Raw genomic sequence first — 26,016 nt, forward strand, 5'->3', positions numbered from 1 at the left:
TCCAATTATATCAAGCCAAGATCTGTATTCCACTGACAGCTGAGTTGAGAACACTGCCAAACAGAAGCATTATCTGTGTGAAACAGATACATGTCAGGAAGTATCTGTCCTGTGCAATACAATCTGAGCATAAACATAAGAGAAACAAACATATTTATCCTTTTTTGGGAGGGAAGGGGGGTTGTTAAAATCCCATGTTTGTTTGCCTTTCAATGACAGTGTTATTTTACACAGCAATTTTATCACCAACAAATACAAACATTTTTGTTAAATTTGTTGAAAAACAGTTCAGAGTATTTTTTAATGTTAACAACAAACACCTCATTTTGGAAGAACGAAAACATCCCCATATAGCACCACATAAAGCATCAAAACCCTCATAAGCTTGCATAAATATTATTATCAGTTTAAAACAACTGATTTCCATAGAACTTGTTACAGAGTTATTACTGTCGTAAGGCTCAGCATTCTATGCCTCACATCTAAACATCTTCTCATAACAAGGATTATGTGTGCTTTTGCCCACTGAGTAAGATGCTACAAAATACATGACAGTATAGTATAGTTATTCAAACATTTGGTTGAATTTGGCAAGGAACATGTCATTTTCAAAATACAATTGTATGCATTCAATTTACATTTCAGTTTACAAAACCATACCCTTGACCATAGTACTAATAAAAAAACATATTAACAGAGAGCTTCCGATGTCCTGATAGTACAAAACACATTTAAAGTACCAGCCATTTCACTCAAATTGCTCTATAGTTGGCCTGAATGTGTGTGTGGTGCACAATATAGATTTAATGTCATTTGGTCCAAAGTCATAAGACTCAACAGTTCGGTGCTACATTTTTGTCTGCAGCTTTTGCAACACGTTTTAATTTAATCCCACACTAAATGTATTTTATTGCTAATACACAGCAGCTGGAACAAAAGCAATATCCCTGCCTCCTGTTCCAATTAGTGGTTTCTGTGGTAATTTCTGAAAATACTTTTCTTTTCTTTTTTTTGCATAAAATGTGATTATTCGCAGCATTTAAAACTGGCTACTCTTTATACACAATGAACAAAAGTAAGTGTACTGAATTTTGTAAGCCATGTCAGTACACTGGCTTTGCATATGAAACAAAGTAAACATGTTTGATCAGGACAAAGGATTCACAAATAAAGATGAACTCCTGTTCAACATTTCATTTTGGCAAGTCACTTTGGGGTTGATCGAGCCCAACCGAGATTTATTATTTATTAAAATGTAACTATCAAAACAAGACATTAATGTTCATTAAAAACATGCTTCAAGCATACGCCAAAGGCCATGTGAGTAGCACTAAAAACAAACGGACAAACAAACCAACAGGCAATGGCCAGCTACTCACTTTATAAAGAAACAATTTTTTCAAAAACACAGAAACGAGCTGGTATGATCAAACTGATCTTCAGTTCACAGTGCTTATGTAAGCGTTTAAAGCAAGGATCTCAAACTCCAGGACTGAACTTTGAGATCCCTGGTTTAATGCATATCACATCAAACACATTGAAAAGCACTTTGGAAGCTTTGACTGGACCTCTCCTGAAAATGGTCACATACTCTTATTTACAGTATGCGCTAGGGATGCATGATATGGAAGTTATGGGGCTGTTATCAATATCCAATATTTGCTTGACCTTATTGGCAAATGCCCACTGCGATATTGGCCTCCCTGCATTTCATTATAGCACAAATGCACAGTAACTGATGCGACCCCACTATTACGGTACATCTGAAGCACGTATGGGATATGACACATTACTGCTCTGTGTCTGCCTGGTGTAAACGTGGCTTTGGGAGAGAGGCCCCTCCATTGGCCCTCACGCTCCTGGGCTGGCGATAATGGAGGCCGGCGCACTGCCAGAGCTGTCATCCTTTTAGTGATGGACGGAATGACCGGTGGCCGCTGGGATAACGAAAAGAGCATCAGGAGCTTGTGCAGGGTCGCCTGGACCTGGCTTCACTAAACATCGACCGTCATTCCCAGCTCAGGGCTTCTGGAGAACTGGAGTTTAGCTGCGGCCTCCTGTTCCTCAAACACAATGACCTGCCGTAAACATGAAAACAAATAAATAACAAAAGTGGTACGGAGCACAGCGAGGACTTCATTCTGTTTCAACACGGCCCTGCATCCGGTCAACATTTGTTCTTAACTGACCTACACAAGTGTTACTTTATTCTATGCAAGTCCCATTTGGTGAGATCATTTATGGTCATTACTAAACACAGTATGCTTTTTTATTTATTTGTAAGTAAGCGCTCAGAACAAATGTTGATTGAATCCAGGTCATACATTCACATTAAAGCAAAACCAAGCAGGAGAACCACCGTCCTGCGCACGTTAACAGAGCGCACTGAAGTGGAGAGTGGTTTGGGAACTGCACCAGAAGGTAATTCAAATCCCAGGAGGGAACCGTTTTGAGAGAGGCACTTAGCCTAAACTACATCTAATGGATGATATTAGGTACTGCAATAGCTAACGGATTTAAATCTCAATACTGAGAGAAGACTGTGTCAAACCACACTTTTCATGTCAGATCTGCTGACCCATGAACCCGTCAGCACAGCAGCCAGCGCTAACTCCAGTCACTGTGTGTGTGTGTGTGTGTGCGTGTGCGCTCACGCACGCGTGTGAGCGGGTGCCTGTGTGTACATGCACGTGTACGTGCATGCATACATGCAAGAATAAATGTCTGTGTATGAAGAAAGAGTATGCAAGTTGGATGTGCAGTAAAGAGATGCCCTGATGTGTTGTTTGTTATCAAGAGAATTAAGCATCTGAAAAAGCAGCCCTACCAACAGTATTTGCTAATCATGAGCGGAAATGTTTATTTCTGCCTTCATCTTAATGATTAAATCTGTCTTGCATTTTGGTCGATCTGTGAATTAATCACACATCACAAAATGATGTAAATAGATGATAGGACTCACAAAATGATCACAAAAACCAACTGAGGCAAAGCAAATCTACCACATGCAGCCAAAGGCTTCAACAAAGCTACAAACTCCAAGGCCTGACAAACCTGATTCACCCCACTGTGAAGCCAGGGTCCTGGTAGGTAAAGGGTTTGCTGGGGTCCTATGGACCAGTAGCGTCCAAGATTCTGCCCGTTTATAAAGACCACTCCTTTACTCCAACCCTGCGGATGCAACAGAAATCACACAGTCATCATGGGAAGTGATAGTTGCCCTGACTGCCTGTCATTAGTGGTTGGATAACGCACTGCATTGCAGAAAATGTCTGTGCTTTGGAGGCGCCTCAAGACAGGCATTTCCTTCTCACCGGAAGCTTCAGGAAGGTGTCCCTGGGATAGCCGTCCACGTGCAGCTGGCCCTGGAAGAATCCCGGGAAACCAGGCTTGTCTGGAGGGGCTTTCCAGGGCTCTTTGCCCAGTCTGAAACACAAGAGTTGCCCCACAGATCCACAAGGGGGCAGCGTCCAAGCATCAGCCCTCAAACAAAGTTCTGCAATGATGAGATGCCAACATGTTTTCAGTCTCTTCCCCAGTGCTTTTTCTTCAGTAATGCTATCAATGAAACACCCTTAAAACATAATATGACAAACACGGAGGTAACTTACAGCACTGTTGTACAGATCTTTATTCATTTGGTTATGATCAGAGTCAGCCTGTGAAATGTGTAGGACCCATGGTGACATTTTTTTAAATGGGCCCCAAAATAATACATAAGAAAATGATAAATAAACCATGCCAGGACCCGTGGCGTTCGCCTACATGGCTTAATGGACTCTGGTTATGGCACACTCTTTACTCCAATGCATCCTACACAATGTTACATCTTAGCATTTATTTCTAAACCAAAGAACCGATTCCAGTCATTGGCTGATTAACGTGGGAGCATCAGTCCTTAAGTAGCAGATATAGGTTCTGTGCCACATATTAATCCACTGAACAGAGCCAGTACATCGACAGATTTACTGTGTTTAACAAGTGCGCAGGCATGGAAAGGTAATGTACAAACCTGTTGATAAAATTAGGATTCAAATCCAGGCTGTAGATGGTGAAGTCTCTAAGTACGATATCATTGAAGGCTATGTCTCCTACCAAACCTAAAACACAACAAAAATATGTTAAATTTGAAGATAAAAGATGTACAATTCAATGCCAAGCCTTTGTAGGTGACAGGGTGGCCCAGACTTAGAAAGGACCACACAAATTCACTTCAAAAGCAGGAGGTCAGAGCCCATTTTTATTCTTACAGAATAGAAATGTCACATCAAAAAATAAAAAAATAAAAAAACACATTAAAACCAGCGTAGCTCAAAGAGTTTCTATCACACCAAGCTTAGTGGCTTCACTTTCGTGTAACTCTTTCTCCATTTGTCGTTGTGTCACTTCCAGTCTGTTTCCATTTTTATCTGTTTAAGTTTGAAAAGCTTTATCACACAGAGCTCAGAGAATTGCCAAGGTGACAGTTCTGTTGTTAGGAAGCGCTATCTTAAGCGCCGTTTTATCTATTGATTGCATTTGTGCTGGGACTTAGTTCAAAAGAAATCACTTGTGAGCAGTGTCACCTACTGGGTGGAGCCACAGGGACCTGTCAGTCACTGATGTTTGAACCAACGGACAATGCTCTCTGCAGCAAAGAACAATGATTAGTTGTGTGATGGTGTGCGATATCTCCATTTTGGCCTTCTTGATGCCTCATCCAATCCAAAATCCACATCATGGTGTGAAATAATATCAAATATCAGAATTTGGCCAGTGATAATAGTTCATATCGTTTACAGCATTCCTTAAATCAATTTTTGTGCATGTCTTTCTCTGTGGCAAACCATGGCTCTTGACGTTTAAACAGATTGCATTCAAATCAGGTACCCATTGACACAGCTGGGTTATACATTATTCATATAAACAACAATCCTCAAGGCAGTGCAGCAATCCAGGCAATCTGCCCTGTACAGGACTGGGTGTTTTTTTTTTTACTTCACCTTTACGTTGCTCATCCAGAACTTTCCCATAATTCACCCTTCCACAGTTCTCCACCAGTAAACTCAGCTTTCGTTCTCCCTAGAGAACAAAGAAAGGTAAAAGGCATCAAGACAAGGTGCTTTTGACTGACTGCAGTCTCAGATCACTACAGAGGACATGTGAGAGCAGCTGTATGGGAGAGGACAGCACTGGATCAGCTGGGTGAGACTGAGCAACCCTGTGCTGGAGAGACTGTGCTAGCCTGTGCTAGAGAGATTGAGCTAGCCTGTGCTGGACTCAAGTTTGCCATCCATTAACTGCAGCTGGTAAAGTTATTAATTGGGATTCCCCTCTACACCCCACCCCTCCATTGTCTAGAACCTTGCTGGTTTTAATCCCTGCTCTTCTATGACAAAAGAATTTATCTCTGAAACCAGAAGAATGCTCGCCTATGAATATTAACCACCCAAGGGCACCCCTGGATCAGTATTTAGCATCCTGTGTTCAGAAATGCACAAACAGCACACCTTTGCATCAGGCACTGCAAGTTCCACAGTCTTATAGTCAAGAACCCCGATGTAAACTTGGTCCACAAACACCTGGAACATAACAAAGGCTTTAATCAGAGACAAACATCTTATTAAATAATGACTTATTATATTAATAATATTACTACTCATTATTATTATCATCATTGTAAGAAGCCTTTGCTGAACATGTGTTGAACAGCTTTCATTTTTATACACTATCTATTCATGCAGTTGGAAATACAGTAACATAAATCCCGATCCTTCACCAAAGGTAAAATACCAGTACCACACCCCAAACGTATACCCTTCTGTGTTTAGAGGCGCTTATTTCAATGCTAATCTACTGCTAATATGTTTGACGAATACTAGGGTGAATTAGGGGGTATGATGTCCACTGGTTTTAAACAAGTTTTCCCTTGAACGTGTTCATGGTTCCTGTTCTTCAGAACCTGGTATTGTTGGACTCTGCCGAGTGTTTGAACTGACCAGGGCGCGGTCGCGGACTTTGTTCCTGGAGTTCAGAGCCCCTCCGCTGGTGACCGTGGTCTCGTACAGGGTGTACCCATAGGACTGGCCATTGCCGTTGTTCACCGGAAGGTTCTCCATATTGACCGGCGTCGCTGATATAAAAGGCTGGAGGAGAGAGAAGAGCAGATGTTTAGACCCCGCCCTCCTCTGTGAGGTCGGTAGTCAGCTGACTGGGGATCAAAGCAGCCCAAACCTATTCCTCACTGCAGCTCACAGTGACTCAGCACGACAAAGGCCAAGGACTGTTATTAAATGGTTTTTTTTTTCATGAAAAATAAATAAATAAAAACTTGAGCCACCTGTTTAGAGGGGGAGTGACTGAACCAAGAAAAAATGTTCTTGAAATGTTGTGTGCCTGCACAGAATGTTCCAGAATTATTGCACTGGAACCAGGCCACGTCAGCAGGTGGAGCAGCACACATTACAGAGCTCCTTCCCTTTCCTCCTCTCTCCAGGCAATGTATGCCCACAGAGACTGATCGGGGATGAGCTTGCCCACCCTGATCCCTGACCCATAGCAGTCAGTGTGAAGTTCTGATTCTGATCCAGTATCAGCTGCAGGTGCCCAGAGGTTCTCAGTACACCAACCTGCTCAGCAAACCGCAGGGTCTCCCACAGGGGCAAGTGCTGATTCATGCCAACTGCACTGTACTCTTTCCGCCTCTGGAGGGCAGGCTTCTCAGGCAGCTCTTCACCTTGAACAGACAGTTACAGTCATATGGGACCACTATGATTGATGACCAAAAGGGGGTGGGGGTAGTCATTCCTCAGATTATCAGCCAATGATGACAGAAACTAAGAACCTATGAAACATGTTCTGAAAAACTGCCTGTAGTTACAGTTGTATGATTCAGCATTGTAGCCCCACCAGCAATCTCATGCTTCCTGATCCAAAATGACAATTTTAAGGCAGAAAAGGAACAGTTAGCATTGACGGAAAGTGAATGGTAAGTGGTCATTTCTGACCACTTTTCCCAGTTTACAAAGTGTGGAAACTGCCAGACGGTGAAATACAAATGCTAGGACTTCATGACCCTAGTGACCCAAGTTAAAATGGTTCCTGTTGTTTTTTCTCCCTTCCCTGACAGAAAAACTAATGCTAATAATTTATAAACCAATTTAGGATCAAAACACAGAATGTATACATACTGAAAACCAGGCCAAATTTGCATTCAATAAAAGCCTTAAAACAGCAGAGAGGATAAAACAGGCCATAGGAAATAATAAACAAAACTTATTTCACTCGATACAGCAATATCACTTAAACAGAACATGAACATTTGTGGTCGTTTGTTACCAAGCTAACTGTTCTCTGAAATTACTTATAGTGGTTCAGCTTAAAACGAATGACTAAAGTGCATTTTCAAACTGGCAGATGAAATTCAAATTAGATTTAATTTAAAGTTGATAAATATTTGAAAATTACCCTGGGGAAATCACACAATTGTCCAAACCAGTGACTTTTAAAAGCCTGAGATATAAATGCACTTAAAGTTAGGGCTTATTTTTTTATCAAAATGCCTTCCTTTTGAACCACTCCTGACAGACTACACTGGCTGGTGGCCAAACTGGCACGCAAGCAAGCAATCATTCCTAACTGCATTTTCTGCAGAAAAAAATGAATAAAATAACAGCTTGAGCATTGATTCGGAAGTTTTAAATTCTAGGCAGCCCACTGGTGCATGATCAATTCAACCATTTCAGCTGCTCACCACAAGCATCATCAATCAATATTTAACCAGGTAGTTTTAGCATCTACAAAGTAAGTAGCTACATGTAAATATTGCATTATAACATTATTGTTACATTATTTATTTGCTTGGCTAATGCCCTTAACAGGGGAATGCTGACTCTGTGGGTATGAATGTATGCATTAACCGCCTATTAATGCATTTCCTTTCTTGGCCAACAGAAGTAAAGTTGTGCACTAACTGTACCCAGGAGGGTGGATGGGTGTTGAAGATCAAAACCTTTTGTGCTCAGAGCCGGACTCAATCAATATTCATCTTAAATGGTGGCTCAGAATTAAATGCAAGCTTCAGTTCAGCCATCACAGAAAGCAGTGAGAAAGAAATCCAGATTGCACTGAAAGAAAGTCACACTTGCATTAATTTGCAAGTCAAATTTAGGGAGAAACACTGACTGCATCAAAGCCTAGTGTTGAGATCCACTTGTGTTTGGAGATTTTTGTTGGTTGTCACAACATTATGAAAGCCTCTAATAACTGGAATAAAATAGCTAAATAAACACATTACAGTGTGCTGAAGCAAAGCTGTGATGTTATTTTATTAGGGCTACAGCTTTAAAATTTCTATAGTGGAAGCCAGGATTAGATTTAGCAGAATGAGCAGAAAAGAACCATCATCTTGCTACAAAAAAGCTGGAGTTAACAGAACACTTCCTGTTCCCCGGCAGCCATATTGATTTAATGTCTTTTTCACTATAGCTTTCTGGGCAACAAAAACAGACTCAGCACCCCACAATGCATTCAGTGGAACTGAACTTAAATCACCAGGGTTGCTGGATATTGCACTGCCAAATTAATGCTATTTTAATGCATTATTTTGTTATTTATTCATTTATTTTTTTGGTTAGGCAAAATTTTTTGTTATTTTATTAATTCAATAATGCAAAACAAATTCAAATCATGTATGCTATTGACTAAAAATTGTATTCTCACAATTGTCTTGGTCAACATAATAATAATAATAATAATAATAATATAATTATTAATTATAATTAATAATTTGTTATTATTATTATTATACTGGAACAGATACAGGGCATCCTATGTGTTTCTTTTGTGTGTTCCCTTCAAATACAGAAATCCTGTAACCACCCCCATCAGCACATGACTGGCTGCCCTACCCCACTCCCATCACCTGCTTCCTGGGGGCACACTGGGAGAAGAAGCACAAACAGCACACGGTCCAGAGAAGAGAAGCACCAAAAAAGAAAGCCACCTGTTTACAACAGGCAGCTGTTTGTGACACTCACTGTGGTATTGACTGAATAATTCCCTCAGATGGTTGTATTTTGGGGTGTAACCCCCGGCTTCAGATAAGGGCGCGTCGTAATCTGAAAGAGAGAAAGATCTCAGTACAAACTTTTCCCAGTTCAGCTCCGTTTGCTTATGCCACACTGCTGCAAACACTTAGCAGCTTATAACTTCCTCCCTCATGGCTTAAGCTGTAGCCATAGGAGAGAAGCGTTTTCCCTGCAAAATGTATTTTGGATGGAGCAGCTGCTTGGCTGAGCAGAGGAGATGATTGGGGTCTGGTTTGTCTGGCTCATCACCTTCTTTGTATTCCTGAGACTAACACTGATGTTCTCCACTACTGTTTGTTGCTCTGGATAAGAACGTCTGCCAAGTGACTGTAATTCAATGTAATGCAGTTACATTAAAATACTACAGAATGGCAGTCAGATTTAACATCTTGCATCTCTTAGTGCACAGAGGTTAACATACACTATTTTCAAGTGCACTTTAACCTTCTTCCTCTCCCATCGCTACAGTTGAAGCCATAAGGACGTTATAAGCTGCTAAGTGACAGCTTGATTGATTCATACAAGTCAACAAGTGATTGACAGCAATGACGCCTCCTCCCATTATGAGGTTCACCAAGCCCAATATCTCATATTTCAAATAACTGCCAATGGGAAAGGCTGGAATATAACTGGTGGTGCAATTTAAAAAAAGGCTTAAAAACAGACCCTGCAACCAACAAGTTTTGTTTTCTAGCCAATTCCCCACAGTCACAGCCAAATACAGCTTCTACAGCAATTTTCTGCAAGATACTAACTTAGTACAGCCAAATACAGCTCTTTACGGCCACATGCTGCAAGATAAAAAAAAAACTTCTAAGGACCGCAATATCACATCTTTTACATCTATACACCTGTCAGCTAATTTCTGTATTTTTCAGCAGCCATTAAAAAAACAAAGCAGGAGAAACGCAGCCTGATGCATACTTTTAATTTACACTAACACTGATGTCCATTCATAGCAGCTAATGTGTATATAGTTTTTGTTTACCGTGTAATATAATATTGGAATAGTATAGCTAACAAAAAATATGGGGACCCTTAAAAGATATCTGTGAAGAAAGAAAAAGACTTCTGCCACCACCTGCTGACCACTTGGTGAATTACAGCCACGTTGTTCTTTCAGGCAGCCGTATAAAACATTATACACAACCAGCGTGCGTGTTCAGTCCTGCTACAGAAATCACTGCACATCGGCACTTAATGTAGCCATTGATGCAGTCCTCAATGTAGACTCACTACAGCCTGTAATATGTGTCAATGTAGACTCAATAAACGTGATATGTGCGTTGAGGGAAGTTGGGGTGACGCTTGGGGTGCAGCCGGTACCGTAGCTTGTGACCATGCCCCTGGGCGAAGGGTTCAGGGCCAGTGCTCCACTCATGAAGCCGAAGTTGGTCCCACCGTGGAACATGTAGAGGTTTATGGACATGTCCTGTTTCAGGATCTCGGTCACCACAGCCAGCATATCTACCAAGAAGGGGGATGTGGGCAATCAGTGCCTTGCGAAAAGAGCACGTACTGGCCACCTCACAATAAACAACGAGGCCACTTGTGCCCTTGTGCAGGCGCAGTATCAACAGCCAATCATATGAGAGATTTTCACTAACATTTCACATTTTCCCTAATTAAATCCTCCGGTGAACTTTCACACAAAAGACAGATTTTCCAGTCTTACCTGCCTGTCTGCTTCAACAGCTTATATCAAACTGTGTGACAGACATAAGCCACAAAGCATCTACTGCAACATATTTAGAAAAGCAGACTGAAGATTTCTGTTATCAGCAGACCGAGTTTACATACATATTATGTGAAATCCTTCAGTGAAAAACAAAAAGCACATTCAGGTAACCTGCCAAAAAAAAGAAACACCAATTATGGTATCCCTCTCTGGGAAGTTTTAGATGTATTCTTCCTGTAGTACTGGCCAGAACGTTGCTAACCAGGCTCTTAAACTAGGTACCTGTGCATCAGCAAGCTGTGAAAAACAATATTAATCAAAGACTGACATCTGACTCCTGCAAACCTTTTACCTGCCGACTCCGAAGAACACATTTTCCAAACGTCAGGCTGTGACACTTTCATTACTTTACACAGTTTTGGTTTAGCCCTTTTTTGTTAGGAAATGTCATCAACTTTGCCATGATTGACTGCTAATTACTTTTTCGCCGTAGTGAACCCATGCTGCACAGCATAAATGTCACCCGCGCAACCCAAAAATGTCCCTTGCATGTTGATTGCACCAATTAAAAAAGAATAGATACCTTATTATAGCAAAGCAATGCGGTTGACGGGTTCAGAAAAATGTGGGCCTCCAATGCCAGGGCTATTGGGCAGGGGGGAGGGAGCGGGCCTCGTTAGGTGGGACTAATCAAACCAGCGCCTACTTAAGGCTAGTGCTTTCCCTGTTGAGGTAGGCCTTAGTCATCAATACTAAAATATGTCCAGATCCCCTGTGTATGTAGGGTATTGACTCACCTCATTGCACAACACTGCAGACGCAAGCAGGAAATCCTTAAAACACAAACCAGCCGGTGCGCAATGCCAGCACTTCATTACATTACATGTAGCGTGTGAACTTTAAAAAAAAAAAAATACAAAATCACAAAATGAACCGTTGGAGAGCGGTGGACAAAGCAGCTGTGGAGCAGGGTTTACTTTCTGTCCCAGCTCACGGGTCGATCGCGTGAGGGGCGAACACCAGGGAGAAGCTTCCAGAAGCCCCGGCTCCGTTGACCCTCGTTCTACTTTGTCAAACAAAACAATGCCAGCGCTTCACAGAGCGCACTTAGTGATAAAGCTATGAATAATTAACGACCCACAGCTGATAAAATGCACACTGGCATTCCAGCTTCTGGCAAAATACATTAGGCTCTCCAGCTTCCAGCTAAATGTGTGATAAGCCTGCCTCCTCTATTACGCACCATGTGACCGCTTAGTCCTGGACTACGCGACTTTAATTCTGGAAGCATCCGGCTGTCTTTAAATCGCGAAGGCACGTGAAGCTGGAAGGACAGCGTGGCTCTCTACAGGCATGTTTGTGTAGCTCTGGCAAAAGGGATACAAACTGTATTGAAACGCTTTCGTAAAATGATCCATCACGATCAAAGTTACTTACTTTCTGTTGGAAAGACATGGTGAAGGTCACCCCACAGGTCAAACCAGCCTGACCAATACTCCATCACCAACTTAGGTTGTCGGGGCTGCAGTAACAAAAACACACGTGTGCACACACATGCACACACATTTAAAGCTTTATAATTAGTGCATAATATGAGGCCACAAGAATAACAGTGTAGACACAGGTACTACTTATAAAACATTTCAATAAATGTACTCACCGCGAACAAGTTGATGTTACTTTGTGAAATAACAATGTTACAAATTGTCATGCTCCCTGAATACTATCACTAATAACTGATTTTGCCTTCTAACTGGCCTGCGTGATCTTATGATATGGTATATTTTACCACAGATATGGACACCTGAACAAGACGATAATATTTTTAAAGACACTTGGCAGCTAGATCCAGAAAAACATGCACATAAACATTTATAAAAATTAATACTCTGAAAACAAGGAAAAAAATACACTGACAAACAGGTTGACAAACTTAGCCGCTGGTCTGTCAAAACTTAATCTAAGTAGTTTGTTTTATTCCTGGCACAATTAGACTCATTATAAAAGATGCACTGACACAAATCAAGAGCCAGTGAAAACCACAATAACACTGTGAAAGAGAGATGGTCTGGCTTACCTGTACAGCATCCAGGTACTGTATGGCCTTGGGATTGAGCTTCTGAAAGTTGATGGTCTTGAGAGCTTTTGAAGAGAGAGGTAAAACAGAATATAGAAAGCATTCTGGACAGAAAAGTAGTATTGTAGACAGGAATTCATGGGTTAAATCAAAGCTTAATGAAGATACTTAAGGTTAATTATTGCTTTAACGTACCAGTGACATATAACTGAAAAAGTATAACAGGTCTGTGATTCACACTGGATACACACATCAGCACAGTAAACACATATGATCCCTGTAATCAATGACTAAGCATGCTCATAAAAATTCTGCACACTACAGACATACTGAACTATAGCATATATAAGGATATACCCTAATTCTGTATGCTTTTCTGCAAGAGTGGTTAACGGTTCATTCAAACATGCTCCTCAGTTGAACACACTCAATAAATGAAAAAAACTGTTTTGTCAATGTGTTTGTGCATCTGTGTGTGCGTGTGTGTGTGTGGGGGGGGGCATGGCGGCAGTGACAGGTGGGTGAAGGGATTGAAATATTCAGGCAAAGAATCAGATTATTATTTTTCTATGTTTTCCCCATCAGGCCTTCATTATTCTGTTCATTATAAATCTGAGGTTATGTTAAAATCACTGCAGGGCTACAGCACTGGTTTCAAACCATTCTCTATTGAGATTCATACCAAACAAATTAAACACTGCACCTTGTATTTATGGCACTAGTTATCGTGTACACACAATTTTTGATTAGTTCTAAGTCTTCCATGAATATATTTCAGGGTACATTTTAATAAATGGCAGGTTCCAGAAAATGTGTTTCTCATTATGTGGGGGTCACCCATCAGGGGTCAGGACCACCAGGGTACCTCCGTCCACGCCCCCGACCTTTAACCCCTCGCGGTTGTCTGATGTCATCAGGAGTTCTTTGATCCCCCTGGAGAGCAGAGCCTATCGAAGGAGAGCAGCGGTTGCTCTATAAACCAGCAGGGTGAGATGGAGAGCAGCAGAAAAACTTTCAATGGCAAAAGGCCAGCTATATAAACGATGCAACACGAGGTATGAACAGCAGGCTTGAGGTGAATCCCATGCAATTCAGTCATGGAAACAGATCACAGTACAGAGAGCACCACCGTGGAGAACTGAACCCCCAGTCGCACAGTGGGGATTTTTAGATCGGTTTATAGTCTGCCACCCAACACTATGGGAGATTTTTCAATTCAATTTCACTTTCCTGAATTGACCATATTGAAACAGAATTAACCCCAAAACGCTGCTGAACAGGCCAAGCCATTATGTGTGTGAAAGGACCAGCCCACTAACCTCTTTGATGAAGCCCATGTAGCGGTCGTCCTTCGCATACGAGCCGTATTCATTCTCCACTTGAACTGCTATGATGGGGCCTCCTCTCATGTACTGGAAGGGAAATGAAGGAAAAGCTGTATTTCACTGACTGCACGACTGCTACAGGCAGGATTTTAACAGGCTGAGGACCATGCTAACAACCTAGGGAACTGTTTCCACAGCCAGTCTGGCTACTTTGTACATTAACCATGGGTCAAATATACACAGCATCTCAGGGCATACAGACTTGTACCAAGCCCAAATCTACATGTCAGGAGACCAAAGATTAATCAGAAGTCACCTGCAGAGGTGCAACTCTTGGAATGAGCTCATCAAAAAAAGAGTTAACAGCCTCAGTGAATCCTGGGTAAGTCGTCCGCAGTTTCATGTTCTTGTCACGCAGAAGCCAGCTGGAAAGAGACGAGCACAAGAACACTTTAAAGACAAGCCCAGAAGCACTTCTCCAAACCAGCTTTGACCTCTCATCTTAGCCTGTTTGTGCTGGTTATGCAAAAACTGTGAATCAACTATCAACTGAAACCTCCTGATCTAAGCACTTGTGCTTCTGTTGTAAGCCACTCTGGACACAGCTATTGACCAAAGCAGTAGTGTCATGTAATGTGATGTAATGTAAATAATTTTACATAGCTTTCTACATTCATGCACCACAAATAAAAAATAATCACTTAAAGGGCCAACGTTGTGGTTAGTGAACATGCCAATGCCCACATGAAGATTACATGTACACATTGCAGTATTCAATAGCTTTGCAGATGCTCTTACATGGCAGCTAACAGAACAGATGCTAACTAAAGTTATTCAGGTAAAGTGCCTTGTTCAAGCACAAAACAGCAGTGAAACGTGCAACCTTACTACTGTTACATGTCTGGCTCCCAAGCTGCTGTGCCACACAGCCACCATGATGAAGAGCAGCTGTGTGCATTTGGGAGTAGAGGGCGACAGGGGACCCACCTGGGCAGCCCTCCAAGGTCCCATTCTGAGCAGATGTAGGGTCCCGGACGCAGAATCACCCAAAGCCCCACCTCCTCAGCCAGACGGATGTAGGCCCTGAGGGAAGCAGGTAAGCAAATACTAAAAAAACTCGACAGCTTAACAATTTGCCACGAAGTCTGCACGTGACAGTGTGTGAGTGTGGAACAATGAGATCACACAATCTAGTCAACTTCCAAAACAAGGTGGCAGTGTACTATGTAGCACAGCTTTAGAGTCCTGGGCTTTAAACCAGATAACTGTAGGTTCAAATACCAAGTGGTACCTTAAGAAAGATTGACACAATTCAGCAGCATGGAGGTCACTCACTCTAAGTCCAACCGGTTCTGGAAATCAAACTTTCCTCTCCATGGCTCATGCAGGTTCCAAGGCACATACCTGGAAGACAAAGAAGTCCAGGACACTTTTAAGATTATCAGCTGGAGGGAGAAATGCTACAGTGGCATGGTAGGGGGCGCTCTGTACTCACGTGGTGAGAGTGTTGAGCCCGCAGGCCTTCATCTTCAGGAGGCGGTCCTTCCAGTGTGCTCTGGGGATGCGGAAGTAGTGGGTGGAGCCACCCAGGATGCGGAAAGCCGCACCATCCAGTGTGAACTGGGAGGAGTTAGCGCTCAGCCCCTCCTTCCTGCTCCAGCTACTCTCTCTCGGCTGCATGCTGGATGAACTGAAAGAATGGAGAACAGCAGCTAACCTCAATTTTCTCATCAGAGAACATCAGTTCTCAAGTACCCTTTATAATGAGGAGTGGGTTTACTTAAAGATATTTTTTATTTTCATTATAACACAATTACTTCTATTTAATTTAATGCATACATGTAATGCATGAGTTATATTTTATAATTAGGGACACCAGTTTGTCACCACCATTTGACTTGCAGGGATTTTAACTTCTGTTTCAACGGTTATCCTCCAGGGGTCCCCATAGGCACTTCAATGGCACACCCAAGTGACTAATCATACAATTGAGTTTCTGATTGAGACATTTATAAAAACAATTAGCCTAGTTGATCTAATCTGGGGAGTCAGGAAGGAAAGTGAACATGGATGTAAGTTCACATGCTGCAAAAAGCAATCACTGATCTTAAGGAAAACACAAAAAACAGAAGACTCTGTGGCTCTCCAAGACCAGGATGGAGTATCACTGCAGTAAAATAAAAACGCATCCATATACAGCAGGTTTTAGCTCAGTACTAAGACCTATGATTCTACTTGAGGTTTTGATTGAAGACCATGATTAGTTAGTTAGTTGAATCATTAATTTATTTTTATTTAACTTTTTTTAAAAGTTAAAGTTGTTGTACAACTGTTTTTAATTTTGGCATTCCCCTTTTCTTTTAACAAAACCTAACATGCCCATGCACAACATAAAATAATACTGTAGCATGTCCATGGTAGTAAGTAATTAAACTGAATTTAACATTTCAGTGTTGATTTTAAGTATCGTTGTCAATCGTTGTCTATGCTTAATTAGTGGCAATTACATTATCAATGTAAATTACTGAGGTGGTGCAAATGGAATCACTGCTTGAGCAGAGGCTTACAAAAAGGGTATTGCGACCTCTAGCTGGTGGAAGGCTGAAGTACTATGCAAGAAAACAAGGGGAGAGAAACCATATTTATAATAAAAGCCATAAAAGTGCTAAATGCAGAGCTATCTAATAAGACACAAAGCAAACAGATTGGCTTTTAGTCATGTGATTCACTCCTGATTAGGCACAGGGCAGGTGCAGGCATGCTACTACAGTCCAGTGATGAAACGATGAAAGAAGCAAAAAAGAAACTCCCTTATTCTCTTAGGCCTAGACTCCCAATTTCCTTTTATTTTTTTTCCATCTGTCCAATTAACCTTTGAAAAGTAGGCTTTCAGAATTTTTTTTAAACTCGTATGTGAGTGTTCCATAACTCTGTTGCATTGACTTACCAGTTACATTACATTACATTACAGGCATTTAGCAGACGCTCTTATCCAGAGCGACTTACACAGCTTTTTACATAGCATTTTACATTGTATCCATTTATACAGCTGGATATATACTGAAGCAATTTCGGTTAAGTACCTTTCTCAGGGGTACAGCGGAAGTGTCCTACCCGGGAATCGAACCTGGGACCTTTCGGTTACAAGCCCAGTTCCTTACCCACTGTGGTTGTTTCCACTTGGTCTCGTGCACTTGGCATTACGATCGGCAGACATGAGACTAATCAGCTTACTTCCCTACTGCTGAGTACACAAGTTGATGCAACTTGCATACTCAATAGTAGGCAAGTAAGCTGATTGGGGCACAGCTCTGGCGTCAAAAGTTTTCTAAAACTAAATGAAGATATTTACATGATACTCTCAAGACACCCACAGAAGAATGTATTATAGCAGTACCGCTGCCTGTCGTTGTCTTTCTGTTGTTTTCGATGTTACACTGTTATCAACTGAAATATCAGTATCATCCAGACTTTTTACTCTTTTGCTTCATTTATACCTGCGGTGAGACAACCATAATCTATACGAGAGTGTGCACTGAAAAACAGTCCACCAGAATACAGGCTAACTAACCATGGGGTTCTGTTCAATCATTATTTAAATTATTACTTTTCCGGAGGAATCAGAGAAAAGCTGTCCCCAGTTAAATGAAGTCTGCAATGGCAAACGTTAACTCCTCTGAAACTTGAGAATGAAAGGTCGACACATGCGCGTGTAATCGGATAGCTTGGTGGGCGTTATCCCCCTTGCTGGATTGAGTGGAATTACTCATTCTTAGCTAGTTACACGAGAAACATCGTATTTTCGGATTCATTCGAGCAAGGTTCGTTTCAGATGAGAATCCCAAAAGGCTGATGGTTTTCTATGGGAGGATCCGTGCATGCACCAGCAACTCGCCCCACCAAATGTCATAACGACAGGCCATACCTGCGTTGACGAAAATGGGACAGAATGAATTCGGATTTTTTTATTTTTAGAAACGTATCAAGGATTCATCTTCAGTTTCCAAAAACCTATCAAGCGTCACTTCCCCAACTCGGCGACGTTTTATACCTGTTTTGTGGGCACTGTCCATTTGCAAAATCTATGTTAGCGTACACTAACCTTGGCACACAATGCTGCTAATGCTTCTAATCGGTAGTGTTTTACACTATCGAAACTCGATTCATATGACAATAACTGCGTGCATGTGCACTAACAATAAGTGGAGCTAGCTAGCTGGCTATGTAAATAGTCATTGCCATTATAGCTAACTATCATAACGTATTGCCTAACCGACATAAACACGTTCCATCGGTTATCAAAAGCAGCTTACCCGATGTAGCGGTAAACGATTAAACACACGATGCCCAAGCAAATAATTGCATTTCTTCTGCTAATGTGAACATTCCCTAATCTGATAACCATAACCATCGACGTATCTCTTCCTTCACAGGCCAGCACAGAGGAAAGTATCAAAGTTAGTTAGAGGAGTAACTTGACTCACGAAAACAGCCTCTTACGTTAGCACTTATTGCATAGTGTAAAGTCAAGGGCGTTCCGTTGTCAGTCACCAGCGATGCCAACTCCGGAAGAGTGGAAAATCGGAAGTAACTGCACTCCAATCAAGAGAAGACAAGAGCACACAATTGAGATCAAAGAGATGAGAGGAAAAAGCCATTTTTTCAAGGTGATTGTAAAAGTTGTGCAAGTCTCTCTGGATAAAAGCGTCTGCTAAATGCCTGTAATGTAATAGTGATTTCTCCTGGACCACGGGTACAGCTCTTCTGGTGGATGTTGAGGCCGGGCATTGTTGTACACAGTCTATAGTCTATCACATAGGATATTAGAACTACAAGTGCACAGCTAGCGTATTCCAATTAGATTCCAATTAAAGTTTTTTTTTTTCTTCCCTCTGACCTTTGCTCTCAAAACTAAGACTCAATCGGTAAGAGATCGTATTTTAAAAGTACACATTTAAATTTGTTGTACACCTTCAACAAATTAAGTACATGAAGTGTCTGGCCTCCTTAATTGCTGCTTGCATCTATATTTAAATGTTGTCCTTCAAAAGATAAATAGTTTATTTGCATACGCTTACACAAGCTCGTCCAAATCCATAACCTGATATTGAACATCAGAATAAACCAAGACTGAAATTCACACTGAGCAATTCATACCCCGTGTAGGGAAAATCTAAAACCACTATACTTTATATTAATTGATTTTTACAATCAATTAATGACTTACTTCTGGGTTCTATATATCCAGAACTCTCTGAAAAATGTAGGTCATATGTGTATGATACTAGACTTAATCACATCCCGTTAACTCATTGGCAGCAGTGCAGTGGCAGGTTGAAATCCCTGGCAGAACAATGGCACTGTGCCCAAGACAAAAGTACTTGCCTTCAGTTAAGATCTAGATGTATGAATTACTGACATTTATTTTTTTTTTGTTAAATGAAATTTGTTGGATAAGTATCTCATAAGAAGCATGTACATGACACAATATACATTACATCAACTTACCTGCACATACCTGTGTGTCCTTGCTCTACTTTATATTTTAGTTTACCATTTTAAAACCTGTCAAACCTTTTATCCGTTTTGGTGAAATTATGTGCATCATTTAGATTTTAGTACACCATGTCAGGCCTCTATATTCCTTTACAATTCATTCATTTTGCTGTCAAATGTGATTTCATTGTGTATGCTTGTTGTAATCTCTACAGAATTGATGGGGGGAGGGAAAACAATGGGGCTCTGAAACCTCACTGTTCCTCTCGTCCCACTCTATTATGCACCCAGCCTGTTATTCTAGACTATGTAGCATTGTTCTCACTTTGTTCAAACTAACAGCTACAGTCCTGCATCAAAACATACACAGTAGTGCTTTACAGGACTGAGCCACCATGCCTGCCACAACTTTTCTGTAACGTTGGTTTGGATACCAACACAAAGGGGTAAGTAACATCCAATCAAATAGACAGGTATCATGCTAAATATTCTGATGCCAATTCAGGAAAGTAATTATTTTTGAAGTTTTAATAGCGGTGTGGCAAAAATAGAAACTACGACTTTTGCGCTTTTGTTTTGTCTGCGTTTTCCAATTTCCTGCCCTTGTTTTTTGTATTACTCATTTCCATGTTTATTGATTAAATATTGTCTACTAAGGAATATGGGTAGTTTATATCTTGTATTTATACTTTTTCAGGCTGGCTAATTTTAAAAGTAGTAAATCAGTTTCTGGCCTCTGATTGCTGCATTTTAGGTTTATTCATTATCATGTTGTTAGCTCAGAGGGAGTGAGGATGGTTTCTGATGGGCTCTGCTGGGCGGGGCTTCCCTCCTGCTTGGCTGGGCTTCCCTCCTGCTGGGCTGGGCTTCCCTCCTGCTGGGCGGGGCTTCCCTCCTCCTGGGCAGGGCTTCCCTCCTGCTGGGCTGGGCTTCCCTCCTGTTGGGCTGGGCTTCCCTCCTGCTGGGCGGGGCTTCCCTCCTGCTGGACTGGGCTTCCCTCCTGCTGGTCTGGGCTTCCCTCCTGCTGGACTGGGCTTCCCTCCTGCTGGGCGGGGCTTCCCTCCTGTGAGGCGGGGCTTCTTGTCTCCTGGGTGGGGCTTCCCTCTTGCTGGGCAGGGCTTCCCTCCTGCTGAGCGGGGGCTCCCTCCTGCTGGGCGAGGCTTTCTGCCTGTTGGGCTGGGGGTTCCTTATCCGTGGCCAGAGGCAGCTCCAGGGGACCCTCGGTGGAATTCTGAATCTGCTTGTTGCCAGTGAGGGAGACCTTCAGTGGGTGGAGCGCCATGGAGCAGCCCACAACCTTCAGGGATGTGCTATTCTCCTCAGTCTTGGCAGGCCGGGGTGGGCGGGGTCTGGAGGCCAGCATAGGGCGGTGTCTGCACCTCTGTGGGCCCTGGAATGCCAGGAACCTCTCCGCAGGGGTGAGCGGGACCACCTTGTTCTGCAGCCACTGGAAAGCCCTGATCTTCTGTGTGACTACATCCTTCATTTCCTGGTTGACCCTCTTCACCTCCACCATGGGGAATAGTAATGATTTTTTCCCTCCCTGCAAGTTGCTAGGTGCCTGATTATTCATCCTCAGTAGGTTTTTGCGCAAGGCATGTGTGTACTGATCACACTGGAATTAATAAAAATATTCCAGTATTAAAAAAGTGCCATTATGACAAAATGATGTTGCTGCTCCATTCCTGTTGCTGCACTGAGTTGTGCAGCATTTTATTTTATTATCAAGTCAGGTCGCAATGGAGCATTATATAATAATTTGGCCCATTGTGATGTTTTGTGTCAGAATAACACATTATGACATCACAACAGGTTGACGTGTTCTTTTGCTGCAAAATTCCATATTCCTGACTGTTGCTCAGCAGCCAAGCCCATCCATGTATTTTTTTTAATAAAGTATTTTATAATACAAAGAGAGGGTGAAAAACTGCTTCAAATGCATTTTAAATGTATGCATTTTGCATAAAATATTCAGTTTCCAACTGTATTTTATGATTGAAGATTGTTTTTTAAATAATACTTTTTTAATTACAGATATTGATTACTGGATTAAGGTAACACTGTCTGAAAATGGTAATGGTAATTTAATATCGTTTCACCCTTTTAAGACAGGATGCATGAAAGAGTTGGTAATGTGCATGAATGGTAACATGTTAACATTTTCTTCTCACAGTTTCCTTTTCACTGTGACCTTTTTAAATATGATTTGAATGTTCATTATGGCTATGGTATGATTCAGAGACTTAGTAACCATACAGATCTTAAAGTAAAGTTAAAGTCTAAAACATCTATAGACAACTAGAATTATAAGTAGGGTGTTTTTTTAACTGTCAAACCACTGGGCTTAAGCCTACGTCAGCTACCATTAAGCAACTTTGCAGTATTTGTGATCAACCACTGCGCTGTGAGTTTAAAACTACTGTTTGTAAACATTTACCATTGACAACCAGAATTAATGAAAAATGCATTTTATATTTTTGGAGCCTGCCCTGGTCAGATTAGGGAGTGAAACAAACAACTGAGGCAATAATAGCATTTGCATTTTGTAATATAAATTTTGATGGCTATTAACTTTCCAGCAATTTAGAAGGTCTTGGGAGGAGAGCTTTAGTAACTTCACAGAGTAACTTCCTTAGTCACTCTGTAAACATCAGCCATTCTACATTTAGAGCATCTCAAAAGGGGTGTTGCAGTTTGTGCAAATGCTTTTCTTCAGTGTGATTGGCTGTACCACAATTTAGCCACCCATATGTTATGTTGATCTGGCTAGAGTCCCTGCCTCCAGTCAAACCATGATTCGCCAGAAGGAGTAACTCATTTAAAAAGCAACCAGTTTAAGAAACCACATTCCCCAGAATTTTATCAGACCGTCTCAGAATGGCAGCCTCGTCATAAATTATTGAGCCTGACAATCTAAGCTCCTAAGCATGCTCCTTTTAACTCGTTCAGCCCTCCAACTTGTAATTTATGCTTAATGGCCAGGGCAGCTTTTAATAGTTCTTTACAGTTTCTTTACTCATTAATACATTTTTACATATGTATGCATGTATGAAACAATCAATGCAATTAAATCTTGTAAAGATGAGTGTGCCCTGTCACACCGTCGGCACTGATATTCATAATTTTTTAGCCTGGTAATATATGCATGTACATGTCTCTCTGAGACTTCTCCAGTAGCACACTCATTTACCCGGTTACACCACCTTTCTGTTTTTTTTTTCCCACTGTTCATCCAGCATGCAGCCGAGAGAGAGTAGCTGGAGCAGGAAGGAGGGGCTGAGCGCTAACTCCTCCCAGTTCACACTGGATGGTGCGGCTTTCCGCATCCTGGGTGGCTCCGCCCACTACTTCCGCATCCCCAGAGCACACTGGAAGGACCGCCTCCTGAAGATGAAGGCCTGCGGGCTCAACACTCTCACCACGTGAGTACAGAGCGCCCCCTACCATGCCACTGTAGCATTTCTCCCTCCAGCTGATAATCTTAAAAGTGTCCTGGACTTCTTTGTCGTCCAGGTATGTGCCTTGGAACCTGCATGAGCCATGGAGAGGAAAGTTTGATTTCCAGAACCAGTTGGACTTAGAGTGAGTGACCTCCATGCTGCACAACTGTGTCAACCTTTCTTAAGGTACCACTTGGGGCATTTGAACCTATAGTCATCTGGTTTGAAGCTCGGTTCTCTAAAACTGTGCTACATAGTACACTGCCAGCTTGTTTTGGAAGCAGACTTTGTGGGAAATTGTTAAGCTGTCGAGTTTTTTTAGTATTTGCTTACCTGCTTCCCTCAGAGCCTACATCCGTCTGGCTGAGGAGGTGGGACTTTGGGTGATTCTGCGTCCGGGACCCTACATCTGCTCAGAATGGGACCTTGGAGGGCTGCCCAGGTGGGTCCCCTGTCCCCCTCCTCTCCCAAATGCACACAGCTGCTCTTCATCATGGTGGCTGTGTGGCACAGCAGCTTGGGAGCCAGACATGTAACAGTAGTAAGGTTGCACGTTTCACTGCTGTTTTGTGCTTGAGCAAGGCACTTTACCTGAATAGCTTTAGTTAGCATCTATTCCATTAGCTGCCATGTAAAAGCATCTGCAAAGCTATTGAATATTGCAATGTGTGCATGTAATCTTCTTTGGCACGTTCACCAACCACAAATTTGGCCCATAAGTGATTATTTTTTATTTGTGGTGCATGAATGTAAAAAGCTACATGTTAAATTATGTCCATTACATCACATTACATGACACTACTGCTGTTTGGTCAATAGTTGTATATGGAGTGGCTTACAACAGAAGCACAAGTGCTTAGATCAGGAGGTTTCAGTTGATAGTTGATTCACAGTTTTTGCATAACCAGCACAAACAGGCTAAGATGAGAGGTCAAAGCTGGTTTGGAGAAGTGCTCCTGGGCTTGTCTTTAAAGTGTTCTTGTGCTCGTCTCTTTCCAGCTGGCTTCTGCGTGACAAAAACATGAAACTGCGGACGACTTACCCAGGATTCACTGAGGCTGTCAACTCATTTTTTGACGAGCTCATTCCAAGAGTTACGCCTTTGCAGGTGACCTTCTTGAAGCCTTTTCTCAATTTTTGAGTTCCCAACATGTAGATTTGGACTTGGTACATATTTCTAAGTCCTGACTTGCTATGTATATTTGATCCATGGTGGTTAATGAATAAATTAGCCAGACTAGCTGTGAAAACAGTTCCCTGATTGGAGGTTGTTAGCATGGTTCTCAGCCTGTTAAAATCCTGCCTGTAGCAGTCATGCAGTCAGTGAAGTCCAGCTTTTCCTCCATTTCCCTTCCAGTACATGAGAGGAGGCCCCATCATAGCAGTTCAAGTGGAGAATGAATACGGCTCGTATGCGAAGGACAACCACTACATGGGCTTCATCAAAGAGGTAGAGGGTCATTGTGGGCGTGTCTTCTTTAATGTTACACAAAGGCATTACTGTATGAGATAGGGCAGATAGGGCACAGTGGCATCATTACCCCCACGCCCCCCCCCCACCACCACCACCATCACAACCACCAAGGGACAGTGTTTTTTTATGTGACCTTCACCATCGGAATAAGTGTTAAATGTTGTTAATGATCATTTATCAAGTTTTTTTATGAAAAAGTGTTAAAATGACTGTTTATGCATTCATCTGCAGATAGAATAAGTATATGCTCTGGCTTTGTGAACATTCAGTTTGGGTTACCCCTTTCAGAGAAAAGGGCAGACTGAAGCAAGCATTCACACACATACACTCCAGCACTCAAACACATATAGAAGTAGTTTGACAGAAGAAGGGGTTTCCTACTCACTGACCTTGCTTTAACGATGGCCTCCTCTCCTCCTCTCTTCTCTACTCTGATAGGCTCTGCTGTCCAGGGGGATCAGAGAACTTCTTATGACATCAGACAATCGTGAGGGGTTAAAGTGTGGGGGCGTGGCTGGAGGTATGATGCAGAATGATGCTTTCTCACCACTGCCTATTTTTTTTAAAGAAGCGGCTGATATATATATATATATATATATATATATATATACACACGTATATATGTATCATGTGGATAAGGTTCATGGATAATGCTTAAGAAGTTGGCTTTGTAATTGGAAGGTTGCAGGTTAAACCTTTGGTTGGGGGATCTGTTGTTATTGTGCATAAAATCCATAACTTGCGTGGCTGTTCAGCTGTAGAAATGAGTAATGCAAAAATGCTATCCTACAAAGCTCATTCAACAGGGAGTCTGTTGAGATACTTAATGAGGCAATCCATCAAAATAAAATACCCTTTAACAGAAGTTTATGAATGTAGTATGTGATATTTTCTTTAGCTCACATATTCAGTAAATGCATTATATTTTTTTCTGCTCCTCTTTATTAAAGCCCTGAAGACCATCAACTTGCAAAGCCTGACACCTGGAGTAGTAAACTATCTGGGTCACATGCAGGTAGCCACGTTAGCATTTTATTGTCTCTTTACTAACTGATGCAGTTCATTTCAGATCAAGCCAGAGTTTTACATTTTCACCACTTACTCAGATCAATATTGGCATTCTGGAATTCACTTTTAGAATAAAACAATCGGGACACTGATATTTTACAATGGAAACTAGTAGTTCTGCCCATCCAGGCTCATCATTTGCATACAAATTCAGCTCTGTGTCAAGCCAGGGCTTGGACACCCCAACAGTCTCTGCCTGTACTGCCTGACCTGGCAAACTGTGCCACATACTGGCAACTTTACTTAAAAAAACTTTCTGATGGCTACACATACATAGTGTTTGAGCATTCTAATGTAGCACAGCAGTGGTTTTAATGTATTAATGCATCATTTAATATTATGTTTAATAACATTTAAAAGCCTCTTTCCTTACGTCCCTACTGTCACGGC

The 26,016-nt window shown here is 41.8% G+C and overlaps 2 protein-coding genes across 5 annotated transcripts in view; one reads left to right on the forward strand and one right to left on the reverse strand.

The window, feature by feature from the left end:
* On the reverse strand, positions 1-18,786 carry LOC135235578 (beta-galactosidase-1-like protein 2). Of its 2 annotated transcripts, none has more exons than XM_064301161.1 (19): positions 18,649-18,786; positions 15,644-15,838; positions 15,484-15,552; positions 15,136-15,231; positions 14,465-14,573; positions 14,143-14,235; positions 13,689-13,770; positions 12,824-12,888; positions 12,184-12,268; positions 10,395-10,535; positions 9,018-9,098; positions 6,609-6,715; positions 5,979-6,125; positions 5,490-5,561; positions 4,983-5,061; positions 4,013-4,100; positions 3,315-3,426; positions 3,055-3,171; positions 1-2,078 (listed from the first exon to the last, which is right to left on the reverse strand). In XM_064301161.1, exons 2-19 carry the CDS (start codon positions 15,826-15,828, stop codon positions 1,995-1,997), a joined length of 1,812 nt encoding a protein of 603 aa, XP_064157231.1. In that variant the 5' UTR covers positions 15,829-15,838; positions 18,649-18,786; the 3' UTR covers positions 1-1,994. The 2 variants fall into 2 exon arrangements, with proteins under 2 accessions (XP_064157231.1, XP_064157230.1); XM_064301160.1 differs by lacking the exon at positions 18,649-18,786 and adding an exon at positions 18,462-18,596.
* Positions 18,677-26,016, forward strand: part of LOC135235579 (beta-galactosidase-1-like protein 2) — a 16,536-nt gene continuing 9,196 nt past the window's right edge. Inside the window, exons 1-8 of one of the 3 annotated variants that reach the window (XM_064301164.1) lie at positions 18,677-18,815; positions 22,881-23,066; positions 23,158-23,226; positions 23,431-23,526; positions 24,084-24,192; positions 24,442-24,534; positions 24,997-25,078; positions 25,509-25,573. In XM_064301164.1, the coding sequence (XP_064157234.1) occupies positions 22,882-23,066; positions 23,158-23,226; positions 23,431-23,526; positions 24,084-24,192; positions 24,442-24,534; positions 24,997-25,078; positions 25,509-25,573 (699 nt within the window). In that variant the 5' untranslated portion in view covers positions 18,677-18,815; position 22,881. The other 2 variants (XM_064301162.1, XM_064301163.1) reach the window with 2 other exon arrangements.

Source organism: Anguilla rostrata, chromosome 12, assembly GCF_018555375.3.
Source record: "Anguilla rostrata isolate EN2019 chromosome 12, ASM1855537v3, whole genome shotgun sequence".
NCBI lineage: Eukaryota > Metazoa > Chordata > Actinopteri > Anguilliformes > Anguillidae > Anguilla > Anguilla rostrata.